Source organism: Ambystoma mexicanum, chromosome 14 (assembly GCF_040938575.1).
Source record: "Ambystoma mexicanum isolate Mex_15411 chromosome 14, UKY_AmexF1_1, whole genome shotgun sequence".
Lineage (NCBI taxonomy): Eukaryota > Metazoa > Chordata > Amphibia > Caudata > Ambystomatidae > Ambystoma > Ambystoma mexicanum.
Window position 1 is genome coordinate 556750758 of NC_090940.1, and position 27054 is coordinate 556777811.

Consider the following 27054-nt stretch of genomic DNA (forward strand, 5'->3'; position numbering starts at 1 on the left):
GTTAAAAGATGCCAGCCCAAAGACTGGTTACCCGCATTCTGTACAGCGCTCCGCCACTCTCGTGCTATGCCCGTTCTTTAAACAATAACAAATATCAGCATGTAAGATTCATTCATTCATTACAGGGCGCCTCGTTACGCAAAGTTTGAGCATGCGCTGCAAACATTTCAGGTCAAAGTTGAAAAGCGGGTTCTTACCATGTTGCTTGACATAAGGCAGCCTGTAATAGCTCTTCATTAAGAAAAAACATCACATGTATTTGTATCTGCCAGGTGGCCCCCCCCCATACCATGCATTTAGTCAGTGCTGTTAGTGAACACTGCATGCTGGGACTTGCAGTCCCATATTGTCAACGGGAAAACACCAAACACGGAATGTACAAAACAAGGAACTAGTGGAGGTTGTCACTCGATACCTTTGTGGATTGTCTCCATTAACACACGTCGTTTGAACCTTTTTTAACAAGGGCACCCGTGCACTGCCACGTGAGCACGGAATATTGGGTTGGTGTTGGGAACAACTCCCAACTGCTCTGTTGTCTTTTTAGGTCTGGCTAGGAGAACGTTCAGATCCCTCCAATCAGTCTAAAGATCATACAACACAATTACCGGAAGTCCACGAGGCCACGTGACAGGAAATGCTTAAGCAGAGCATACAAATGATGCACAGCATGCTGGTGTATGACTAGACTAAACTAAACAAATGATACACAGTAGGGCAGTGTCACAGTCTGAGTGTACCTGTGCGAGGAACACAACACAAGTGAAGCTGTTCGCATGTCTGATGGTATTGGCAACAAGAGACAACTGGCATGATACAAGATAAGAACGCAGCGCTTCAACCATTCACCTCGTCAGTGCTGAAAGCCACTTACCCGTGACGGTTTGGAGCCCATCATTAGTGCAGTGTTTATAAAGTTTGTACCTGGCTGCATGAAACAAACAGTACAAAGTACAACGCCAGGACACTGCAACATTATTTGTGTTTGGTTTACGGTTAAAAGAGACATCCAGCGTGACGAAGGGAGTATCGTGATACACAAGGTAGGCGCTTCACACGCTCACGCCCTGGAGTAAAGGGGCATTCTTGCCAACACGACACATTCCAATCTGTAGGTGCTTATCCAGTCCTGGTTTGTTCTTTGGATACGACGTCCTTTCATCGCGGGATGTTTTTTCGCTGGGTTTTTTACTGCACATTTTTTTATGAAAAAATGTATCAAATTTTTTATGGGGGGATAGAAAATGATATATATATGGGGTGTGGGTGTTTGGGAATACACAAAACATTAAAGGGAATGGGGGTTTTGGTGAGAATCCCCCAAAAAGAATTTTTAAAAAATTCTATGGGTTTTTTTTTATAAAAGAAATCGCAGTAAAAAACCGAGCAAAAAAACATCCCACGATGAAATGACATGGAACCATTCTTTACATTCTGGCACTTGTAGTAAGATCTGCCACAGCGGAAGGGTCCGCTGACCCGTACTGAGCCCACCTGCCGCAATGACACTCTTCGCTGCCAATGCCTTCACTGATCAGAAATCTCACGTGTTCGGATACATCTTGAAAACAGGTTGAGACACAAGACAGGGGGTCTGCTACCTTTGGCTCTCCTGATGATTTGGACTACAAATCCCATACGCCCCCACCCAGCATAGTAAATGGAGAGGAATCATAGGAAGCGTAGTCCAGAAGACCTGGAGAGCCGCAGTTAGGCAATGGGATCAGACACCAGATCCCTGATAGGGCAATGGGATCAGACACCAGATCCCTGATAGGGCAATGGGATCAGACACCAGATCCCTGATAGGGCAATGGGATCAGACACCAGATCCCTGATAGGGCAATGGCATCAGACACCAGATCCCTGATAGGGCAATGGGATCAGACACCAGAAGACCAGCCGGGATCTTCAAGTCTGCAGCTTTCCTTTAACTACCAATAAAAGCACAGGCCTCCGCAATTGGTCCCCTGGTTTTCTTTGTGTTACTCTATCTTTGTGCAATTCCCCGACCCTGATCCCCAAACCGCCCCCCCCCCCCCACTAGAACCTCTTGGTAAACAGTGCTTCAAAAAGGTGTAACGGAGACGAGAGGTTACCCACAACATCATTTTACATTGAAGCTAGAACATCCACTTCACAATGCAGGTTTTCACACGGCTGCCCTCCATTTTGTTGGGCAGCAAGACCCCGGCCATTTTGGGAGGGTTTCACTAAAAAGGTCACACACACAAAGTTAATGTTGTTGTGTCACTAGCAGCACTGGATGTCAGCACCAGAGCCCACATTTGCAGTTTTCAAAAAATGTGCAGGATATGTACAAAAAGGTGAACCCTTTTGAAGGACCGATTGCATAGTTGCCAAGATGATCCATTCCACTCTGTAGGTGCTTCTCCAGTCCTGTTTTTTTTCCTTTGCATTCTGGGACTTGGAGTTCTGCTTTTCCCGATTGTAAAACTCGGACTACAAGTCCCAGAATGCAAAGGAAAAATCTGGGCTGGATAACATTGGAATGGATCATGTTGGCAGATTGGACCAGACAAGGCAGTAACATGTCACAGGGAGACTGATCTGTGACTGACCACTTCTGCCAGGAACTCTCCTAATTTTTTCAAAGGGGGGGCAAAAATTCAAACTGAGCATGTTACCATTTAGAACAGGAATAATTAACAACAGAAAACAATTATCTGCACAACCAAGTTTCCAGACAGTTAAAATGAAAAATGTATTAAAAATATTAAATCTCTACCTTTACTTCGACCTAGAGAAATGGAGGCGTGGCAATCCGAGAAAATGGAAAACAGGGTAAGACATCCATCACGGAGGAGCAAAGGGAACAAAACAGAACCAAAACAAAGAACAAAAAAAAAAAAAAAAAAAAAAAAAGAAGAGGACGAAGGCCCAAGAGGAAGGATAACAAAATCAGACTCCGTACAAAGACAAAATGAATGCACACGAACAAAATTAAGAAAAAGTGCAAACGCGCAAAAATGCACACAGCAAATGGCACACGGATGCAGATGCAATTTGATACCAAAGAACAAATGTTTTCATAAATGTGGAATTGATGACAAACCTGGCTCTTCAGCTGTGTGCATCACGTGGCAAACACAGGCAGGCCACAACTTTTTTTTTTTTAAAGTTGAGGCACGAATATACGCATGCTAAAGGCGCAAAGTTGCTATCCCGGCATGCTCTAGACCCTATGTGGCATTACATGCATAATCATTTCAGTGCAAACCCATGCAAAGTCCAGGGAAGAGAGAGAGGAGTAAGGGGGAGGGGTTAGAGGAGAGTGGACATTTTGAAAGGGGGGAGGCTGCAGAAACAAGACAAAAAGATACCAAGGGGGTCTGCAGATGGTCTTCAACTACCTGGCGGCACCTTGAAGCGGGAACTCTGCGTCCTTAGTGAAGAGTGGGCACCTGATGGAAGATTGGTGTGGGAAAACCAATTGGACACAATAAACCTAGTGTTATTGGGGGGGGGGGCAGATTTCTAATTGGGACTTTGCAATGGGCATAGTGATTTGAGTCGCTAGTGTAAGCAGCGTAGGCCAATGGCACGGGCAAGCCACCTCATCATCGCAGGACGAAATGTGATGGTACAATAGATACTGCGTTCCAATTGGTCATAGGGGACCGGAGTGAATGCTGCGGTACTGCATGGTCGAGGTTGGTGGGAAAAGCACGGGTCTGCATGTATAATGTGACTCATGAGCTGATGTTTTGAACTACATCGCCTCCCGCCCCATCAGCCCCAGCCAGCATACTGAATGGTGAGGGATCATGGAAATCGTAGTACAAAGCATCTGGAGAGCCGTAGGTTGCAGCTTGCTAGTAGTTCTATACCCTTTAATCCCAATGAACGCCCTCCCATGCTACGGGACAGTTGGGACTTCAACGTCAAGGTTACTTCTACGGGTCTAAACGTTTAATTGGGTGGAACTCCCAAGTTGGTGGAATCTTTGGAGGACGGAATCCCTCAGAGCCTATTTCTAAGGATTTCGGTGAAGAGGCCTTGTTCCCACTTGATTGAAGCTAGCAAATAGAGACTGGCAAGGAGAGAAAACCGCTCAATTGTTTTGTCACCCAGAAGATATCTGAGATATTGGGGAGTCAACCGTTGGGTCTTGACAACTGCCCAGTATGGCGACAAATCCTACCTACCTTGTAAATATGTTACCAGAAGGTCTACACGCCTCATAACCATATGGTGTGTTAATAATCGGTTATAAACCCAACATCACCAGATACACTGTTTAACTATTTGGTGACCGCTCTACTTTTGATCATCACTGGTTGTGTCTGCTCCACTGGCCAGAGAAGTCCTGATAACTAGATGACTTCATCGGGGAAAGAGGGTATAACCCCCACTCTGCCCCGCAAGACAGATTATTGGCCAATGCTCACCCGTAACAGCCAAGAATAGTGTCCCATCAGCCCTCAGGGGGTAACCGAGTGGAGGACTGGCTGCTTCAGCTAGATGTAAATGCTACCTCAGAAACAGAATTCACCCAACCAAGGTATGCAATGTCTTTAGGGGCTTTAATGTGGCAGGACTTGGGCCCGGACGAGATTTGCATTTACCCAGCAATCATCCGGCTGCGGAGAAATAAGCAGGCGATTGCTGCAATGTACTCCGCTCGGCCGCTGCCAATCTATATACCCGCCAATCAAAGAGGAGCGAGAGGCCAGGTTCAAGAGGCTCATAATGAGCACTGAGCATCCCGTCATGCAACGTCTCACTGCGTCTGCCTGTCCAAAAGATGGCGGTTTCTGCTCTGCGCAGCTGTTGGAACCTTTCCACGGCATGCACGGAAAGGGGCATATTTTTATTTATTTGGATTTGTAAAGCGCACTAGCAGCCCAAGGGCATCGAGGCATATGCCAACACTATATATATATATATATATATATATATATATATATATATATATATACATACACGCATCGTTGCAGATCTGTATAGCCTTATCCACATATAGGGATATATAGGATACCCAAGGCAGATAAGTGCCACCAGGCCATCTAGTTGGCATTGCTCCTGCTGGCGGCAACATCTCGGAACCCGCAGTGTCTCCACCTCTCGATGTGCTAAAGGATTAGGATTATAGAACTCCCTGGTGATTTTGCCTGCCACCATTTATTCTGGAAGGCACTACCTTGCATTTACCCTCAATTCTTCTAAATAACGTATTATTTTTTAACTCCAAAGTTTCCCTACGAGACAACTTCTTTCAGGACCTCTTGCTATGGGGCAGGGGAGTCAACCGTTTGCCTCTTGGGAAACGTCAAACTACGACTCTCATCAGCCCTAGCCAGCATAGTCCAGGATACCGGATCATGGAAGTTGTAGTCCAAAACACCTGGGGAGCCCAGGTTTCATACTGGTGCTGGGTGTGACCGCTCTACTGAGGTCCTACTCAAAGAGCATATATTGTCTCAATAATTTCTCCCCTCACCCAGCCCTACAAGGACATCAATCTCGGGACCTCTCTGTACGGTTGATAACTCGGTCTCTCATCTCGCTTCACCCTGCCGGAGACCAGAACAGGACACGTCTGCAGAGGCCCGGCACCCTGCAGACTTCCACAGCCTACTCTTGAGGGAGGCCTTCATGGCCAAGCCTCTGCGGGGACGGCTAAACCTCCCAGTAGGCCTTGGAAGAAGACACTCGCCCACTGAAAGACCCATCGCTGTGTCAGCAATGCCAGCCACGGTGCCGCTGCCAACACCGAGTGGGCGTTCAGGATCAGAACTCTCTACAGCAGACGCCCAGGACCGGCTGTGCCCTCTCCAGCAGATAGTGCAAGACCCTGGGCTCCAAGTGCCATAGGGGTTAACTGGTCTGTTGGGTTTCGGTCACTTCTTTTGGGTTGTTTTTATGAGGGAATAATAAGTGGATGTGCCATTGCATACAGTGATGGGAATTAATGGTTTATTTTAAAGTGGCATTTCTCTAGCTGCCTTCTGGGCACATGAATGTTTGGCTCTCGTTACTCCATAACATTACCTTGAAAAGGATACATTCACGATGACGATTGTGAGGCCAGCATGGACCCTATAACGATATAGGTTTCGTGATTTGTTAAGTGGACCTGGTGGTCCTGTTTCATTGTCTTGCTGGTACTTTATGGACCCGGATCTGCGCCCTTGTTGGGCATTGAATCTGCAGCACTTGTGAAATAGGCTTTGTACCGCAAAACATTTTTTAAAACATTTTTTAGCTATCGGTTTTAAACCATCCTTTCCTCTCTCTACCCTCAGATCAGGATAATGTCTCAAAGAATAGCCAGATGAAATGTGTACATGTAAACATACATATGGAAAGAGGACTACATACAAAGCTGCCAGCTCTGCTCGTCTGCAGCACTGCGGGCAATTGCATAAGCAGCACTGGGGCAATTGCACCAGTAGCAGTGGGTGGTGCAAATGAAAATGGTTGCGCTCAATTTCTGTTTGGGATTTACTTGCATTTCTCGCCACTGGTGCAAATTCCCAGCGGGCAATATTGCACGTGTTGGTAAATTGCACCGGGGGACAGTCATGTGCACTTCTCGTTTTTTCCTTTTGCAATTTTTGAATTGCAATGGCGTGCAGCATCGCCCGATACAATTTGACATAACTTGCAAAAGGTAACTTAAAAATGCAATTTAGCAAAGCTTTCTTTATTTGCACCACCCGGTGCAGTTTGTGCAATTTAGGTCAGATATAAACGCAAAATAAAATGGAAGCATTTTGAAAAAAATAAAATAACACCAAAAGTGCAAATGAAACGTTCAACGTGGCCAATGTGTCGGGAGGATGGGCTGTCCGGGCGATGAAGAGGGCGGGGAGTGGGGGGGCAGAACAGGCATAAAGGACAGAGGTAAGAAAACGGGCCCTACCTTGTTCACCCATCATCAGGTGCGAGAGGCCTTCGCAGGAAGAAGAGCAGCAGAGCCAAGAGGAGAGGGTGAGAGAAAAAAAAGAGACAGAGTGAGGCAGCAATCCAGTGCACAATGCCCCAGCGGGCATTGCGGGGTCGCATGCGCTGGGCAAGCGCCAAGCATGGACCCCCAGACCACACAGCTTGACCAAGCTTCCCCTGGAGGGGGTGAAGTTTGCCTTTCGTTAGTGAAAGTGAAAGGTGAAATGGACTAGGGGCGGGGCGTCAGGTTCTCCTAAATATGCAGGACTGTGTCGTTTGTCCCTGATCTCTGTAATAGTGCGCTACACTTTACTAACAGTTCAGTTTACAGTTTTATAGTTTGCAGGGCTGCCTGGATTATTGTCTGTTTGCTTTAGAAGTGTGTCTAGGTGAAACTCAAATGTCCCTCAATAAATTCAACATCAACCTGTGGATTTTTATTCTGGTGGACCACTCTCTACCACACCCATTTAATGGGCAGGGTCTGTCCGAGGAATGGGCCATATGCGGCTTGAACTATGTCCAACTGCGGGCCTTGGGGGCCGGAATCCTGACAGGTTTTCAGGATATGCCTCATTAATATTCATGAGGAAAAATGGGCATACATTTACAATCGTATGCAAATGTGTCTCATGAATATTAATGAGGGGAATCCTGAAAACCTGGCATGTATCTGGCCCTCGAGGGCTGGAGTCGGGCAACCCTAGAAGATCGGCTCTTCGCAGGCATAGGGAAGGATTGTATTTCAGGCCAGCCCCAGAAAGGCCAGCTTCAGTCCCATTTTAGAAGCAATGACCAGTCATAAAACCCTTGGACCGTCCAAGGCCCACAAGTCACATCAGAGATTTAGGACCACTGTGTGGAGGGCGAACAGTAAAAGGGGTGGCTGGAGTGGAGTCCAACTCAGGAGCTCATTGAGCCTAGCCTGAAAAGTCTAATTGTCACACCTCAGTCTCACTCCTCTTTGGTTAACCATCTGACCAATGACCCCATGTAACAACATCCCCCATATCCCCCCGGCCGCCACCGGCGACAGGAAGACCTCACCCCAGGAAACTGAACTGCGATGCGGAAAGATTTAGTTCTCAGAGTTTCTGTAAGAAGTAACAACCTCTCTGGATCGCGTGGCCTATTGGCCAATTGGTGTGCCAATGGAGAGAACTGCCATGCCAAGTAATGTCTTACTGAGCAGTCATTATTCCTAAAGGGCTTCCATTCGGAGGTCTGCAACTGTTGGCTCTCCGGGCGTTTTTGACTGAAACTCCCATCAACCCTAGCCAGCACAGTCACTGCTGGAGGATCATGGGAGTCATGGTCAAAAATATCTGGAGGGCCAAAGATTGCAGACTCCTTCTCTAGTTCCCGAGTTACCACTATGTTGGCACATCTATTTCTGTCGCTTGTGCGTGAGCTGCATTATTTCCTTAAAACGTGGATTCAAATTAATAAAAGTTGACATACTTCAGTAACTTTGCATTGCCTGCCTTCCTGCCCCCTCCAAAAAGCAAGACCCGAAGACAGACCTTCGTCTCTGCCCCAAGACTTCAGAACGACAGGTCTCACGATCAATGACGGATGCCACTGTTCATTCGGAAGAGGCTGAAGTTAAACTCCCCACTTCCTAACCCACCTTATACCAACCAATGGTACGTCATCGGGTCTACTGTCTCTCTACCCACTATTCGCCAGCCTGAAACTGTATACCTGGTGGGGTAACCAGCATGTCATGAATGGAATTTTTTTTAAAAAGGTCTACTCGCCGGTTTACCATTCGACACTCATATAGAGCTTTGAACAGGTCTGCAGATATTGGAACCCAACTCATAGCAACTTCAAGGACCTCAGTCTTAAATGGTCCACTGGAAATCCAGCAGACCCTCATCTTAAATCAATACTATGGCCACAGGCGGGATCTCGCGACCATCAAACAAGGAATTTATAGGATTTGCACCAGAAAACAAATAGGTTACGCCTCATCTACCAGTACAGTCTTTAAACTCGGACAGCCCAACATCAACTCTGCGAAAAATCTCATATCCCAACAAAGTTAGCAAAGCATTAAAAATGAACAGTTTGCTTCAAGAATTCAACCAACAACTCAGGGTTTTCAACCTCCATTTTGTTTCCTGAGATTTCTATATATTTGAAGACGTTCCTCCATATATAGTGTAGCAGCGACTTTAAAAATCATCCTTTCATTGGTATTAGCCCCTACCTACAAAAATTGCATATGAAAAATGGAAAGACGCATACGAAGTAGAGGCAAGCCAGGGAAATCCCTGTGGAAGAGATGATATCATTAGTATTATAATTGGTTATTTATTACGTGCTTAATACGGAGGAGGTTTCTAAGCGCGGACTCCGGATTCAAACCTATGTTGCTCTTCCAAGACATGCTCATTGCCATTGAGCTATACCACCCGTTTCAATTTGAGCTCATCTGCCAGAAAAATCAGGGAGTCGACTGGGACGATGAAGGGGCATATGTTGGATGCTACCGGGGTGACTGGCAACACAATAACACCGGGTGCCGATGAGGCAGGTCCTAGATGTCACTTGTAGCAAAATCAGGGCAACACTCACCGAGCCCAAATTATAGAGAAATTGCTCTTATGTACAATTCCAATCAGGTTCTCCAAGGGGTGCATCAGAAGACAAACAAAACCAATACGTAAGGAAACCACCGGGGAAATGGTTTGTGAAAATTGCAGACAGAGCAATTAAGAGATATTAAGTGCTCATCTCATCAGGAACGCAAATGAGAGGCAATTCAAGGTCTTTAAACCAACATTAAACTCTGTCCATTTGAGTATTCTCCCTCCCGACCCCCCATCAGCACAAATAAAAAATATAAACATCAGAAATATAATTGAGATCGCCCCGGGGAGAACAAATTCTGCCGTAGTAAACCAATTGTAACATAGGTGATTACCGGCTCAGCAAAGGGAAAGTAGGGCAGAATATTATAATATACGCAATTAGGTTTTTGTTGGGTTAATCTGGCTTTATAAGCAAAGTTGCCTGTAGGGAACGTAATTTTGTTTTCAGAATCAGAAAGAAAGGAGAGGCTCAAAAGCAAGATGATATCGCCTTGATAGGATGTGGACTTTAAGGCGATAATGCTCAGCTCCAGTGACTATTTCTGTAGCGGGGTGGTTGACTGCTGCACATCCATCTCCAATGTTTTCTCAAGTTGAGTCAAGTGAAAAGTTTAGTAACCAAAATAAGATCTATTATTTATGCGAGGAATTGCGATCTGTAAAGGTGTGGAAGCTCTGGTTGCTTTGATTTTTAATAACTAATACAATGACACAGGTAATTCCATCTGCTAATCTGACCCCCGACCCCCTAGTAAACTCCATTCCAAAAGCAGAGCAGTCCCCTAAGCCTTGCTGCATCAGTCTCTTGATCTGCAGCTCCGGCTCTCCAGTGGCATAGATCAGGATCAGAGGTCACAGGAGCCCCATTTGACAGCTGCTGTGGCGGGTTGCATTTAAGTTTGCACCTCTGTTCCAAATTTCATATGATTAGGATATACTCTCCCACCAGGTGGCAGGATAATCTGGGAAATAAACCATGCCCCTGGGGGGTACGGTGGCAGGGGGTTTACATAATTATGAAGAGCCACTGCTGATCTAAATCATGCATGGATCCACACTGTGAACCCAGCTCAACTGAGTTGAGGAAGGGTTATGTGTATTCTGATCAGACAGCTTCTCCTTCCCAGCCAGCAGGACAAGACTGCAAGGCTGTGCCCCTCCTTTGATCCTTTGTGAGCTTGGGTAACACCATTCTCCAGGCCAGGAAGCCCTCATCAGGAATAGTCCTGGGAAACAGGAGTCAACGTGCAGACCCTACATCAAAGAATTAGCTCCACACACCAGGGAGTTGCATACCAAAGGGCCTTTGATGCTATTGTCAAGGGAAGTGGGCAGTGTTAGTGTAGTCAGAAGGAGCTCAGCACAGTTGGAAAAAGATTCCATCCTCGGTTTCTTTCTGTAGCTCTACTTCCTTTAGCACAAATCACTTTGTATATGATGCGAGAAGGCAAAGGCCACTTGTCAGAAAGGCAGGCACTGGACCAATCCCCTGTGGAATTCTGACTAAAGAGGTGGGTCTATCACTCCTTCATTGATTCATCATTGGTCTTCAAAAGGAAGTTGCGTCGAAGCTGCTGGGAGAGCAGTCCTTTCCAAAGTCCTCAGTTGTGGGGTGAAGGCAGATGAGCCAAGGCAGTGGCAAGCTGAGCTGCCTAACCATTCCTAGGGCACATTGGGGGTGTCCTGCTGCTGGAGCAAGACCATGCATCTCTGCCAGCCACACCAGTACCCTGGACCTCACTGGAACGTATAGGACACCTGCAGGTGTTTGCCAGCCTCACCCATATTTGGGAGCACGAGAACAAATGACCCACCATGTCTCTGAGCCCCTGGATTGGGACTCACAGAAACATGAGAGACTGATCAACCAGCACCCCTGTTTTTCACCATGGAACTCCTTCAAGACGCGTTTCAAGGCCAATCGACACATTCAACCAACCAAAACCCGCCGGTGCTGCTTTTGGCACTTTGATCTTTGAACCTCTCATACAGTGACAAGAAGCCTGGTTCAATGCAGTCAATCTGCCAAAACATTGTGGTTCTTAATTGCCTTTCACCTCTATTTCATCACACAGAGAGCATCTTTCTATCTCTTGTATATTCTGTTCTTTCCACCGGGGTGAGGTTTGTGTAGTTGTTGTTCCATTTAGTTACTTTTGCATATAGTGTGTCTAATTAAAGTATACACACTTTTATAGAACCTGGATCGGAATTCCTTTATTTTGAACTGCTGTATTTGCTATTTGGCTTTCTATTGTTTCACTTTCACACCCCTCTTTCAAGTATAGCTTTCTCTCAGCACACGTGACCCCACAAGGCAAAGGAGGTATATCTCTTGAAAGTGCCTGTTTCACCTTTATAATTGGGATCACTCTTGTTTTGTAGAAGTGTGACGGCTGAGAAGGTGGGTTTAACCACTTCTCATCCCTGTACTCCTGCAGGCAGAAGACATTAAGTCCTCAATTATAATGGCATATCTGTTTATTATGATTTCATGTAGGGGCTATGCTGAAATCTGAGCCTGCGTAACACCTTCGACATAGTGAACCCTGAGCGTACAGCCTTGCTACCAAAGGGTGAGTCAGTGTCCCTGCAAACCACAGGTTTCACTTTAGATTAGGACTGTGGATGCTGGGACATCAAAGAATGTAAGGAAGACTACCTTTGGACTGTTATATATGTCCCCCGGATCGCGCAGACCAAACCTCGGCGTCATATTAGCGCTTGGGAGCAGCCTTTGGGTGCTACAATGTGCTGTATAAGCAAACAATTTCTAAATGTCTAACCCCATTCCTAATTCTCAATTATGTGTTTCCGGCTTTGTTCCACGGTTTATCTTCTGCTCATTAATACACTTTCTTTCAGTATTACACTTGTACTGTCCTTTCACTGTAGTTTTCTATCTCTTATTTAAAATGTCCGTGCTTTAGTTCTTTCAATGTCCCCTTTTTTTTCTTTACTGCCATTTCTTTTTTCCCCTTGCTTTACTTTTCTCTTTGTTTCTTGCTCTCTTTTCTGTTCTTGTTTCCATTTACTTCTTATCCCCGGATTCCTCTCCCTGGGGTCTTTTTGCCAGTGCCCTTCTTTGTTATGTGGGAAATTACACTCAGAATGAAGCAAATGGGGGGGGGGCTAAGATTCCATTGGCCCAACACGCTTTCCATGCAGGGCCTGCGGTTGCTGCTGCCAGCAGTGGCTAACAGGTCCCCACATGCCCATGGAGCCGGAACGCAGGGCTGTTATTTGGGGCGAGGGCCCACTTCTAGGCCTGGCTGTAACCCCTCGTGGCTGCCCCCACGCCAGAGCCTTTCCCTCGCCTGTCCTTTTCCAAAGTCGGCCATTCCTGACTCCTGCAAGACAGCTTGGCAGCTTCAGCCTGAGGCAGGGAAGGCAATGCCATGGCACACTGGTGCGGGGGGTAGGGTGGGGGTGGGGGGTGCGGCCTAGTGTTCTTCATGTAGCTGTGAAGGAGGGACAGGTGTGTTTACATACAAACACCCTAGCCTACCGTGTCCTGAAACCCCGCCCCCGTACGTTTGCCCCCTACAACTTCCCTCAAAACTCCCTGTCCTCATTTCACCTTTACCACGCTAGGGGGCTCTCCATGCAAAACCGCGCTCTTCAATTTTATTTTGCCCTCCCCCCCCACCCCGAATCTTGGTGGCTGTACTCTCCCTCTTGATCCCTAGGACCCAACCCCCCTTCCATTCTTAACATTTCTGCCCCTCACTTTCTTGTGCCTCCTCGCGCTCCTGCTGGCGCCCCTCCACTTGAACCCATTACCACTTATCAAAGCCAGCATATATGTGTGGGGTCAAGACAAGACTTAAGCCCAACTTATTAAGGAGTTTCTCCCACCCCCTCTAACCGACCCCCACCACATCCCTGCCCATTAAACCCCCGCACAATATGAAAACATGTCAATTACATGTCAATGCGGCAGTACACTTCTATTGCCTTTGTCAGGGGTCTACAACCTTTGGCTCTCCAGGTGTTGTGGACTACAATTTCCATCAGCCGTATACAGCATAGTCAGTGCTAAGAGGTCATGGGAGTTGCAGTCCAAAACATCTTGAGAGCTGAAGCTTGCCGAGCCCTGCTCTAGGTTATGTATGCAGTCTCTATCTCGGTTCATGACCCCTACACTCTACCCCCATCATGAACGGGCTACTCCCACTCAGGGCACCCTACCAAGGGACCGCCACGGGCCCCTTCCTTACTTCCTACGCGCGCCATTTCTATTTGAAATAACACCCCAAAGACCAATAAATACGAATGCAACCCTGCCCACTATCCCTGCCCCCTCCCTAGAGCGTCCTTGCAGGAACCTCTACAGTCCTGTCGGTTGTTACAGGCAGGAACCCCTGCACTCATACCAAGTATCCTCGCAGGGACTCCTACTCTCTCATCCTCGTGCAGTGGTCTTCAAACTGGGGGGCTGACCCCCCATTGGGGGGCCCGATGGATGTCCCGGGGGCACGCAAGACTCTTCAAAAAGGGAGTACAGTGATTGATTTTAATATAAAATATAAGCAGAAATGGCATCTGGAGGGCCCAGCAGCAATATCTTTACTCAAGAGGGGGCCCGGGAACACCACTGTCCTAGTGTCTCGGCCCCATATCCTTGCAAAGATCCCTAAACTCTCGGTCTGTGAAGTAGTGTGGATCTCCGCACTCTCCGTACAGTGCCCCTCCCTGGAGGGATCCGGGAATCTTTGCCCAAGTGTCCGAGACATAAACCTTCCGGGGTGTCCAGGGCCTTCCCAACGGTCCCTTGTTACAGCCAGTGGTCAAAGGGCAAGTTTGGAAAGATTCCGGGTGGAATACCACTTTCAGATCTTTGCGGGGGGTTGGGGGGGAACTTTCGAATGAAGGATGTTTGGCGGTTGTTTCTCGTGGTAGTTGATAGTACTCTAGCTCATGACAATTACAGCAGGGTCTGGGGTTTGCTGACACTCCTGCCATCAACTACCATTCAAGCCAGTTACTTGTGCCATGGCATAATGCAGGCCACGCCTCCATGCAGAGGTTTTGCCAGAACCTGCCCATACCTTCATGCTCCCTATTGTATCACACCCGGCGAGATCTGCTTAAATCACCCACGTCCTCAATAGCAGTGGCATGGGTGCGTCACCTTCTGAGGACATTGCAGTAGTCACAGAGGAACTGGTGAGGGCCAGTATGGCTAGAGCAACATGTCCCTGGAGTTCAAAGGCGCATTTTATAGTTTTAGGGCTCATCACAACCCTTGTCTTGTGGAAAGTAATGCTCAATGTAGTGGGCATACAGAAAGAGCGAACTGTCCACTTTCAACAGACGGCCTCTTTCTGGAGAACATCAGACACCGCAACACATTTTGAATAGACTCAAATGTTTATGATGCCAGCTCAGTGGACTATAGCATCCACTACAGGCTTATGTGTTTCACCCCTGGTCGCAGGTCTACTCAACCCTTCATCCTTCCGAGGTGGATAAAAATCCATACCATGGAGTTGGGTAACAGGCATATCCTATCAATGCCACGATGCCCCATGCAGACGTGTGCTCTATTCCTACAGATAGTCGTTTTGCCGCCAGGTGTTTGTTCTATGAGTTTTTTTTTCCATAAAATATTAATGGAAAAACCTCATCGACATAATGGGATAAAAGGGGTAGGGAGTTAGGGATAGAATAATTGGGAAAGGGGGCTTCAGGGGGATCCCACCCACAAAAATAAAAATCAATTAATTTTTTCGATGACAAATTTCCATTAAAAAACGAATCGAAAAAACAAACTAGCGGCAAAAGAACATAGAACCATTCTTACACTTGTTATGGGATCAGTCAAGACCCTGGTATTTCACAACAACCGCTATACCTGTAACTGTGTCCCCATCTCTCTGTCTAATCCTGGTAAAGCGCTTATTTAATTGCGGCTTCTTGGCACTATAGCTGAAGAGCTGGTCTACTGAACACTTGAGATAATTGAAAAATAAATGGAAAGAAGAGAGTTTTCCATCACTTTCAAAAGTGGAAATCTTGGTTAAAAAAAAAAAAAAAAAGAGCAATGACACCATAAGTGGTCTTTGGAGCTTCTAGATGTTGCCTGGATGGGCGTTGATGGTGCTCTGGCCTTTTGGAAGGTGCTCAGCATTTATTGGCTTAGCGCTGGTGGCCTTATCCAGGCATTAAAGAGCAACTAGGCCCATTTGGTGAATTGGTAGGATTCCTGTAAGGACACATGATTGGTGTTGGCCTTACTCATGGGTAGAGTGGTTGGACGGCTGACTCAAAGTGCCTCTAATAAACCACTTAGTCAACCAACCCTCCCAGCAGCTGAACGCGTGCTGCCCTTGTGGCGGTGCTACATGGTGTATTATGTGCACCTTTTCCATTTTATCCTCAATATTTTACACTTCGCTTGTTCAAATAAATTCTCTATAATACCGTTCTCGGTGTGACCTCCAACCATGGCAAGGTTCGAAACGGAGGGGAGCTAGGAGCCATTATGCTCCCACGTGTTGCCTGGAAGAGCCTGGTTAGCTTGACACCAACAGTTACCAGGAGCTACTGTTGGCTCTCCAGACCAACTGATGTCGAACACACACACCTATGTGAATCCAAGTCTGTGCATTTGGGACAATCTATAGACATTAGGACTCATCTATATATAATTTAAAGCATAAGAGATAATAAATAATTTTAAAAAAGTATATGTTTGAATATAGTGTGGAAGTTAGATTTGCAGAGAGCTTTGTACTGGCTCCTCATTCCCCATTGGTGGCTCCTGGTTACTGGTTAATGCTGGATACCAAGGAGCTACTTTTAGCTCCTGCTTATCCAATCGTAATTTCAATCCCTGCTATTGCCACTACTTCAGGGACAAGGCTTGTGCTCAACAAACTGGAGGAAGACTGCCAAGTATTGACACATTAAAACAGCGATTCAGAACTGTTATGCTTGATGTTTCCATTTTGACTGGCAAATACTGCATCGCCAGAGACACTGGTGCCAAGCTAAATTCTCATGGCTACACACATGGCACAGGATGGCAGGAGGAACTTGAAGTTCTTGATTTGAAAGAGGGCCATCAATTGTTTCAACCGTGTTGGGAGGTTTTGGTCTGCCTAGGCATGATGGGAACGCATTCAATGGACGCTCCTCCTGGCGTACACTATCATCTGTGTACCAAGTTACCAACTAGCATGTTCTAAATCTAAATGATGATCATGGATCTATCAACCATTGGTCCATAGATGATTAGAAACCCAGACCATGCCCTTGGATTCTGAGCGCTTCTGAATTCCAGACTCAATTTCAGAATCGAGTTTGGCCATATTTCCTCCCCAGGTAGGAAGATGCTGGAGACGGAAGTCGAATTGGATGAGAGATTCTAAAAATGTGTCTCAATGCATGGTTCAACAACGATCAAAGTGGACACGTGTGTATGAGACCAGCGACCTTTGGGCTTCATGTGTGTGTATAGTTGCGTTATAAATGCCATATCATATCATATTTCCCTAGACCTAAAGGGAGCTTGGATTCTATGCTTGGCGGCGTCTCTTACCTGAAATGGAATGCCCCGGGCATAAGGATAATGGGAACCCTATGCACGCGGTTATAGCAGAAACTACTGTGCTTTCAGATGAGCTGTGTAGAGAATAACATTTTTGATATTTTCTTTCTCTGACGCAAGACACTCAATTGCTCCTAGTTCAAGGCTGTTATTTTCTTCCTTAATATAAAAGTCAGAAACCATCTTTCTGGGAAGCAGGTGACAGAAGGCAGGAGATGATGGTGTGTTAAAGCTTTTAGCGGGGAAAACGGAAACAGAAGAGCTGGTATTTAACTAGGCCAGCCTTCTGCAGTAGAAACTGTGGAAAGAGACGTCAGCACAGCATTTCCAGGCAACAGTCGGAATGCCGGTAAATGCACAATGGTCTACTATGCCAGCAGCAACGAGCCGCGGTCCAAGACCCAGCAACACACTCGTCCGGTGCCCACAGAATTAACCAGCTAATTGATCTGCTGGTGGATCAGCAAGACTGATGTGGACTAGGTTGATGTTTGCTATTGCCATTGCTCGGTAAACGTTGTGTGAAAATAGCAGCAGCAAACTACTGTAGCCATCTCCTACCAACTTCAGAACCACTCAATGATAAATCTGATTTTTGTTCTCGTTAGGGCTCATCAGTCTTTCATAATCATTTCCAATAGGTGCCTGATTGAGCTAAACAGAAAGCCAGACCGTGAAAGTGCGCCCACTAAGTTTTTATTCCCATAACACTAGTATTCGCGTTTTACTTTTCAAAATGGAAGGTGAAATGTATTGCATCTCGGGTGCAGCGCTGCTCATCTTATTTCTCAGTGGTTACTGCTCTTGCTGGAAAAACAGTCCACTGGTCTTATGCTGCACCCTTCTCAGCATAGTGAGAACTTGACAAGAGCTGGGCGCCAAGTCCCAAAGAAAACTGGGGGCACCCTGGCGAGCATTAAAAAGTGACATCACAGGACGTTAATGTGAAACGTGCAAGTTTCATTCAGGCTCGTCTTTCATGATTGGCAAAAGCACACGACAAAAAGCATTTGCCACCAGAACAGATGTTCATATTACCTTGCTTCCGAAGTATAAAAGGCATGCACCTTTTAAATATGAGAGCCTGTCACAAAACATGTCCGTATAGAAAGATGTCAATATGAGACTTTTTGCAGCTTCATTTCCAACCATTACCATAGTCTTGCGGTTAAGTGTCTTGTTTCAGGGAGGCCAGGGTTCGATTCTCACCCGGGGTTCGATTCTTATCCAGGGTTCGAAACCGCACTGCAGCCTGTGGTTATTATTTTTTTAATTTTTTAATATGTTAAACACACAAGGGGGAACTGCGTCTGCCCTCTCGAAAAAGTGTACGGAACGCGTCCACCCGCGACTTGAGCCCTTCTGTTCACTCGCCTTGCTAAGGACACAGAGGCCTGGTGTCGGGGGAGCTTCGGGCAGGGAATAAGGAGGTATGCACTAAGGCCGCAGGTCCCTGCAATGTTTTTCTGACCGGTTCTCAGCGCAGTAGACCAGTGTCAGCTCGCTCCTCTACAGACATGCCTCACATGTCCCCAGTAATGCATATCACAGAACCATCCCAGGGGCCTGGTAATGGAAAACAATTGTCTGAGAAGATCCTTCAGAGTAGGACCGGCCGGGGTGGGGCTTCAAATCCATCCAGGCACCAATCGAAAAAATGCCCCACATTCACCCAATAAACCTACAGTCAGGGGTACGATCCAAGGGGGTGTTTTGGGTAAAATATTGTGCAAATATTGCATTTGAAAACATATTTGCTTAGTAACATTGGATAAAACTGGTGTAGTAACTTGTGAAACAGGCCTGCACTGGTTAGTAAAGTGGTCCACTCTGCCGGTCCAGGCCGGCTTCACGGTTTCACCAGCCCAGGCCGATGGGGTAATAAATAGCAATACCCGAGACTTTTTGCGCATGTTTGCATGTGGAACAAAGTCTGTGGGCAGCACTTTTGAGAAGGCTGCGCTGTGCAGCCCGGGTCCTTCCTTGGCTGCCGTAGCACTCACACCTCAGTTCAGGACCCTTGCGGCGGGCGTTGAGGGATAGCACTGCTGTCCGAGGTGTTTGCTCGGATTTTTATTTTTTTAAAACATTTTTTTACAGGGGGAAGCCCTTAATGGACTCCTCTTGCACCTGCTTTCATCCATCATCCATCATCCACTCTCCCTGACCCTTAACGACGCTGTCCAGGCGAGGTGATATGGGGGGGTAGGGGGCTTCCACGACAGTGGTCCCCCCCCCCATCTTCATGCATAGAGCTGTGTATTGGACTGAAACACCCGATGCTTGCAGTGGAGTAAACGGTAGGATGATCAAGAGTTTAGAGGAGCAGCAGACCCTGCCTTGTCACTTCGTTTAGGTTCGTGATTGGTCGATTCCTGCAGCCTGACGCATGGTTTGCTTGGGAAATAAGTCTGAAGTTCCCAACGGTAAATTGTCTACTGGTAGGTGGCCAAACCTAGTTAGTAGTGGCACTGGATTATGGTCATAAGCATGGGGGGGGGGGGGGGGGAACCAGGGGGGAACTATTTGTTGAAGAACGTCAGAACACTGTTTGTGGTTCACACTTTGATTGTTTATTTGTTGATTTCCCCAGGCCCACTACATCCTTAAGAAAGGATCCGCAACCTTTCTGCCTCTGCCTTGACAAAGACTTCGGTCGAAACACGTGTTGGTTTTTCTCACATGCACCTAGCCCGATATGTGCCAGGACAATGGTTACAAAAATCAACATATAAATCAAAGTGTGAACCACAAGCAAGGTGTTCTGACTATCCAGTGCTCGTTCAATCATCACCGCAGGCTATCGTGCGCCCGTCCAATCACTGAAAGCCATCACCGCAGGCTATCGTGCGCTCGTCCAATCACTGAGAGCCATCACCGCAGGCTATCGTGCGCTCGTCCAATCACTGGGAGCCATCACCGCAGGCTATCGTGCGCTTGCCCACTCACTGAGAGCCATCACCGCAGGCTATCGTGCGCTCGTCCAATCACTGAGAGCCATCACCGCAGGCTATAGTGCACTCGCCCAGTCACTGAGAGGCCAATCACTGAGAGCCATCACTGCAGGCTATCCTGCGCTTGCCCAGTCACTGAGAGCCATCACCGCAGGCTATCGTGCGCTCGTCCAATCACTGAGAGCCATCACCGCAGGCTATAGTGCACTCGCCCAGTCACTGAGAGGCCAATCACTGAGAGCCATCACTGCAGGCTATCCTGCGCTTGCCCAGTCACTGAGAGCCATCACCGCAGGCTATCGTGCGCTCGTCCAATCACTGGGAGCCATCACCGCAGGCTGTAGTGCGCTCGCCCAGTCACTGAGAGCCATCACTGCAGGCTATTGTGCGCTCGCCCAGTCACTGAGAGCCATCAATGCACGTCCAATCGCGGATCGGAGAAATATGGAGTAAATGAATAGCTGCGGAAGTTGCAGCTGGGCAATAAGGTAAGTTAGGGTTGAAAGCTTTCATCATGGACAACATCACCACTACAATGCTTCACGCCTTCGACCTATTGAGACTCCAAAGTGAGTGAAATCCCACGGTTTGGCTTTTGCGGAAGTTGAGTGCCCACTGACGTCCATGGAGGGTTTTGGCGCTTTCTGTGAGTGTGAACTTAATCCGGGGTCAGAGGCACCCGCCAACTGGAGGGGGAGTGGAGCGGTATGGCGGGGTTCACAGCGCTCGTAAGGACCCCCTAACCTGAGTTAAAAAGCCCCCCCACCTCCATTGGGTTGTAAAATGGGAGCTGGGCCTTGCTGTTGGGATAGAGGGCTGGAGTCCGCTGTCAGCGATTTGTACCTCACCCACCCGTCCCCCGCCCCATCACCCTCCAGGGACCCCCCCATAATGGACAGACCCTCCTCAAGGCCAGAGAGGTTCATTTAAATGCTAAATACAATCAGTAGCGGCCCGCCGGGAGACCCTCCCCTCTGCAGTCTGGAACCAATGACCTGTGAACAGCCTGCGCCTCCATCCCAGCTGAACCCTCAAAACTGCCGTGAAATGACTCCTCGACTGAATGTCACCCTCGCATGGTTCCATTCACTAGCCGCCCCTCCCCTCAAGACCCCCCCCCCGCCCCTCCCCCAAGCCCCCTCTAACCCCCTCGTTCTTCCTCGTCCTCTCTCGCTTTGGGTCTCGGTTTAACTCGGTCTTCCTCTCTCACCCTCTATGGTCCTGGAGCCCCTCGGGCAAAGTGTCCCTATCCGTTCAAATGGGTTTATAGACATTTACATCGCTTTCCGTGTACTGTGGGCAATAGGGACAAATGGCGCTAACACGTATTCCCGAACACCTTACATTAATACTGTGTGCCAGATTGCATTCTATTGCGGCTGAAAGGCGGAGCCAGTCTGGAAGGGTCACGACCCCGCGTCCTTTGGGACGGCAGATTCCGCAAGCCATGCCGTTGCTCTACAGTGGGATAGAACCCCTCATTCGGCGTTCTAGCGCCACGATAATGCACGAGGCAAAGAGCATAGAGCAGGGTGCGGCACCCCCTGCAACACCTTGCTTGCCCCCACATATATGAAGTAGGAGCGGAGGGAGGGTGATGGCCTCCGTGCCCATTCGGTCAATGGCCTCTCGCGGACTGCTGCTCCCCCTCAGAAAGTTACAGATGACCGCGTTGAGCGTGTCCTTTCCCTCCCAAATGGATTGACATATATGGAAGATTGGATCTTGTTCTACAGTCCTGGCAGCCCCCAAGGATGGTAGGGTTGGGGTGATGTCAAACCAACCCGTCTCTTGCACTGCACTAAATTGGTATTACTCCACAACGGCGGCTGGCATCAGTGGAAAAAAGCTTCCTACCTGCCCAAAATAGTGATATGATAAGTCCTTTATAACTCGCCTGTACACACGTGTTTCGAGTGGCGAAACCAACGTGCCAGTTCAATGGAATAGAACCGATGGCCGGTCTGTCATGTGGGTGAATGCAGCCGTTGGTACGCATGCGCGCCAGCCCACATCCGTTACACATTTGTCTCCGAAAAAGAAGGTCGTTGTAGGACGCAATTTCAGCTGTGGCAGTGTAGAGACCCGGCTGCCTCCAGAAACCATAAAGGCAATCACACTCAATGGGAGTGCCTCTGGAAAGACTGGTAGAGACAGTCCCATATTGAGAAACCTTTCCTGATCACCATTTCAGCACTTGGACAGCTCCCTACATAAAACGGACAGGCACACGTGTGTTAATATGATGTTTACGGAACTGGGGCCACATTACAAAAACTTTGTACCAGTGCAAAAATGCAGAGGACGTATATCTTTTTTGCAGTAGGGTAAGGTTCGCCCTGGTGCTTATAGCATGCCAAACTGAACTTGTCATGGTGCAATGGTTTTCTAGTAGGTCCGTGTGTTTTTAGAAAGAAGGCACATTTTGCTCCAGTGTTAATACCGTGCAGTTTTGCTTTTGCAACCTGTGCAAAGTTTCTGTAATTTGGCCCCTGTTTGGCGGAGGGCTTTTCAGCACCTGGACAGCTCCCTGCATCAGTGGTGAAGAAATGCACGCAGCTGCTTGGATCCAACCGAGGACTACTGTAGCCCGAGTCATTTCAGCACCTGGACAGCTCCCTGCATCAGTGGTGAAGAAATGCACGCAGCTGCTTGGATCCAACCGAGGACTACTGTAGCCCGAGTCATTTCAGCACCTGGACAGCTCCCTGCAACAGTGGCCCCTCACACATGCATTAGGAAATAAAAGCAGCTGCTTGGATCAACCTAGGATGTAATTTCTGCAGCTCAACATCTCCTTTTTTGTTGGGAGTATTTGTCAATTTTTAGGGAGCAAAAGTAGCCTTACCCCATATCTGTAGGGCTGCGATGCAGGCTCGACTATTGCAATGCCCTATTCTTTGAAACGTGCGCACGTAACATAAACAACTCCAAATCATACAAAGCAACGCCCTCAGAGCTATTTATAAAAAAGGGACTACATTTCAGCAGCAATAAAGAGTACACTGGCTGTCAATCCGCGAACGCGTCATTTTTAAATCCCTTGCTATCACGCACAAATGCCTTACTAACTCAGCCCCAAGGTAACGCTCTCAAAAAATTTGCAAAATCACATTCCTCTAGACCAACCGGCTCCAAATAAACTCCCCAACCCTGTATCCCTGACTTCAAGCGACAAAGAGCCAGCGGTTTAACCTTCTCCCTCATTGCTTCCAAGAAATGGAACATTCAACCCCCAGCAATAAGAGCCGAACAATCATACTGGCTATTCCGAAAACAACTTAAGACCTTACTTTTTTTCTGCAAATCTCCTGCTTGCGTGAACGCCATTATTCTTCCTGAAAGAAACTGTCGCTGTTATGTCTTCTGCAACCAGCGCCCTGATGCCCCGGCACTTAATACATGCAAAAATAAAATACACAAGCAAATGAAACCATGCACCCACAGATTCAGTTACTGCAGACTGGGCAGCAAACGCCCTGACCAGGCATGGCCCAGACTCTAGAGAGCCTCCCTGCACCGCGCTCCAGTTTAATTCTTTCTCAGCATCTTTCTTTCATTTTCACTTTGCTGCTTGGATGTCCTATTCCCTCCACACACGTACATTGTTCATGTGACATCACTATAAGGAGTTCCAGAAATGACAGATTTCTGAACTCTGAGGTCATAATGCAGCTGTGATGTCACAGGAAGGAAATAGCGCCACCGGTACCCTAGAGGAGAACGAAGGCAATGTGGGCCGCTGCAAATACTATATGGCTATGAAATGTTTTCTAAATTGAGGAATCAAAATGAAGCAGTCCACAGAGGAACATTATTTGGGAAAAAGCCAAGATAAACTTTACATCTTCCGAGGAACCGTAACTAACCCCCGTCGCACAACTCCCAGCTTCCCGGAGGCCTCGACTGCTGCTGGGAAACATGTTATTTGATGTATGTAATAGTGTGTAAATATGTTCCATCACGCATAGAGGTCTCTGCCCAGTCTTAGGCAATAGTCGAAAAGAGCAGTAAATACTCAAAATCAACAGCAACGAATAACTAACTAGTCAAAACTCATAAGCCATAGCGTTGCCAGGATTGTCCAACAAGTGGGGCCTGAAGCTGATGTAGATGGGCCCACCAGAGTGACATTAACACCTGTAAATGCCCGCTCAGGCCCTACCCTCTGAACGCTTCTGCACATAACTAACAGTTTTGCTTCGCAGGTTCCAAAACTCCCCACTCGGCCCGGCCCACCTAAGTGGAGTGGAAACCGACCTTTCACCTCAACACCCTAAAGTCAGCTGTTTTGGCTTTCTTTCTCAATGACCATCTGGTGACGGTTCAGGTTGCAATCCCACGATCACCCCTCGGGCCTTCTTCTGCAGATCACTGCCTTGCCGTGCCGGCTCGCAATTGACCACTTGCCTTCATGAGCTTGTTACAAGCTACACAGGCATAACTAACAACCTCTCCATCGCACTCAGAAAAGAACCATCCTACTGGACCTTCAGAAAAAATCTTGAAAACATGGACCTTTAGCTAAGCCGACCCTGCCTTCATACCCGCCTGGAAATGGACACGCCTCCCGTGTGACACCGCTTGACGTACTGCTTCTACGGTCATCCTATTTAGCGCCTAGGAACGCAAGGCTTCTGCACGCTGCAACAAATGCAAAAATGAATAAGTATGTAAACCTAACACGGGCCGTGAAGATCGCCTAGCCATGTCCTCTGGCTTTGATGCGGCACTAGAAGCTACCCTAAGTGTTTTTCTTGCCACCCTCTGGCTTTGATTATGCCAGACCTGTATTAAAGCATTATTCACGACCAGTCTTCACAGGCAAATCAGGGCCTTCGCTGACAGGCAATTCTTCGAATTGGTGGCCCAATTTTAAAAATTAGACGCTGTAGTATTGTATTTGGGTATTTATATAGCGCTCTTTCCCCATTTCTATGGCCTCAATGCGCTTTGCATGCATAGATACAGCTAATCAAAGAGATCCAATTGGCGGCCAACTCTTGCTTGTCAAACCTCACAGACTGGCTCGCCTGCAGTCGACAGACTCTAGGCCATAGGGGCGTGGGAGAGGAGGGGGTGGAGGGGTGGATGGAGACCAACTGTAGGACGTGAACCTCTGGGTCTGTAGTTTGAGCGTGCAAGCCATTGTACCCAACGACAAGAGAGAATTCAATTGTGGGGGCTTGCCACAAGGATTTAAACCCATTCACCCGTGACATCTGATGGGAATCCTATAATGGGCGCGCGGGCGGTGGCACGAAAACCGCACATGCAACTTTCTGCCCGCAATCAGTGTTAACAGCAGGCGCAAGTCCACGTCAGAGCAGCGGCGGGGCGATCGATGGGGGCGTTTACGAGGGCCTCCAGCTGCTCAGGGGTTAACGGTTGCAGCCACTCGTAAAAAGGCCGCTCTCCATCAGACGCACGGGGCCTGTGGCCTGCTGATAAGAACAGGCATTGCAAGCTCGGCATCTGCATTGCCTTTCCCCGATAGTGTCCCTCGCTGAATCACGGCTCTTGCGGGGGCTGGGGGCCGTGCAGGGAGATTTACTCCCTCAGACGTCTGATCAGGAAACACTGGGGAGGGTGGGAGGGGCATGGGTTCCCCCTCATTCCCCACCCAAGAACCTTACATTTAATTTGCAATAGAGCAAACGTTGCAGTGTAATCTGATTGAAATAGATCCAGGGCTTAAAGTTTGGGGGTGCTTGCCAGGGCTCGGTCCCGTCACTTATTTCTGAGCGCCAGCACTTATTGTCTAAGACTCAGATTGATTATGAAGTAATGTTACCCAGAGCATCCTTCACCCCCAATCAGCAGGTGTGAGCTGTAGTTTAACCTCAAATGTGTCAGCACTGTGGGGGAGCAGCTGTGGGTGGCGCCAGCAATGGTGGGGAACTTCCCAAAAATATTTAGGCCCTGGCACTTATTTTCGTACTATTTAAACGCCGATTAGATCTGATGGTTTCCAAGCACTCTTGGTGGGAGGTCATGGGCCAAAGGTTAACATCAGCGGGAAGAGATTCTGAGGCGGGCGCATTGTCCTGGTAACAGCCTCCAGGAGTGCGAATCCAGGATACCCAGTGACCACGGATGACGAATATGACCTACTGGTCTCTGGTTTGCTCTCTCTAGCATCGAGCCATTCTCCTTCCAGCTCACTGTCACAGAGCCTGGTACCTTCTCCACACACCAGCAGGACAGCCATAGCCGGACTGCCAGGGGTTTGTGGCAGAGAATTGGTCTACGCTGGCCCAGCAACCAGCAGTCAAGGGAGGTTAGTGACAGGTTTTATCCCACCCACACCACTTATTTCAGAACCTTAATCTTCTGTGAGACCCCTGCTTGAAAGGTGGGGTGCAGCCCCCTTGAATTCAACCCGCTGGATACGTTCTTGGACTTGCCGTCGGCAAGAACCCCTCTCCATAATGTGATTATTCAGAGTCTTGCACCTGCCTTTTTCAGGCAGTTGCACTCCCACTAGCCAGAGGTCTGCAACCTGCAGCCTACTTCTCCCATGACCCCTCACCATTGATTATGCTGCCTTGGGCGGATGGGAGTTTTAGTCCAAAACATCTGGAGAGCCAAAGGCTGCAGACCCCTGCGCTAGCCCATCTGATGCATCACAAAACCAACCTGGGCCGTTAAGAGGAGACGAACAAGACACCGCGGAGCAACACAGACTCGATCCCCGGCTCCGCGCTTAAAAACCTCTGGTTATTTATAACGTGCTAAATACCCAATCAAAATTACAATTACAACTGGCCCCGTACCTCTAAGAGTCTCCCTAATAACCAGGAAAGGGCAGTTACTGACTCAAGGAACCTCCAGCCGCTACATCATTCACCTACTAGCACAGTCAATGCGTATGCGCAGTCTCTCTCCCAGGGAAGACTCAAGCAGCGGAGTCCAGGAGAGCCAAAAAACAAGGCCTCAGTCCAAGCCACTTCGATTTATAGTAAGAAAGGATGGCTGGCCGTTTCATTTATTTTTAGTCTGCGCGGAGATAAACTGGTTCAGTGGCTTCATC

At 48.0% G+C, this 27054-nt stretch overlaps 1 protein-coding gene across 42 annotated transcripts in view; it reads right to left on the minus strand.

The window, feature by feature from the left end:
• The window catches only part of NRXN3 (neurexin 3), a 2596979-nt gene that overhangs the window by 2276100 nt on the left and 293825 nt on the right, over nt 1–27054 (minus strand). For 36 of the 42 annotated variants that reach the window (XR_011283789.1, XR_011283791.1, XR_011283790.1 and 33 more), the window contains exon 4: nt 6890–6919. The exons of the other annotated variants lie outside the window; for them this stretch is intronic. Coding sequence is in view for 32 of the 36 variants with exons in the window: in XM_069637909.1 (XP_069494010.1) it covers nt 6890–6919 (30 nt within the window). In the remaining 4 variants the exon portion in view is untranslated. The remainder of the gene's footprint in view (nt 1–6889; nt 6920–27054) is intronic. 42 annotated transcript variants of the gene reach the window in all.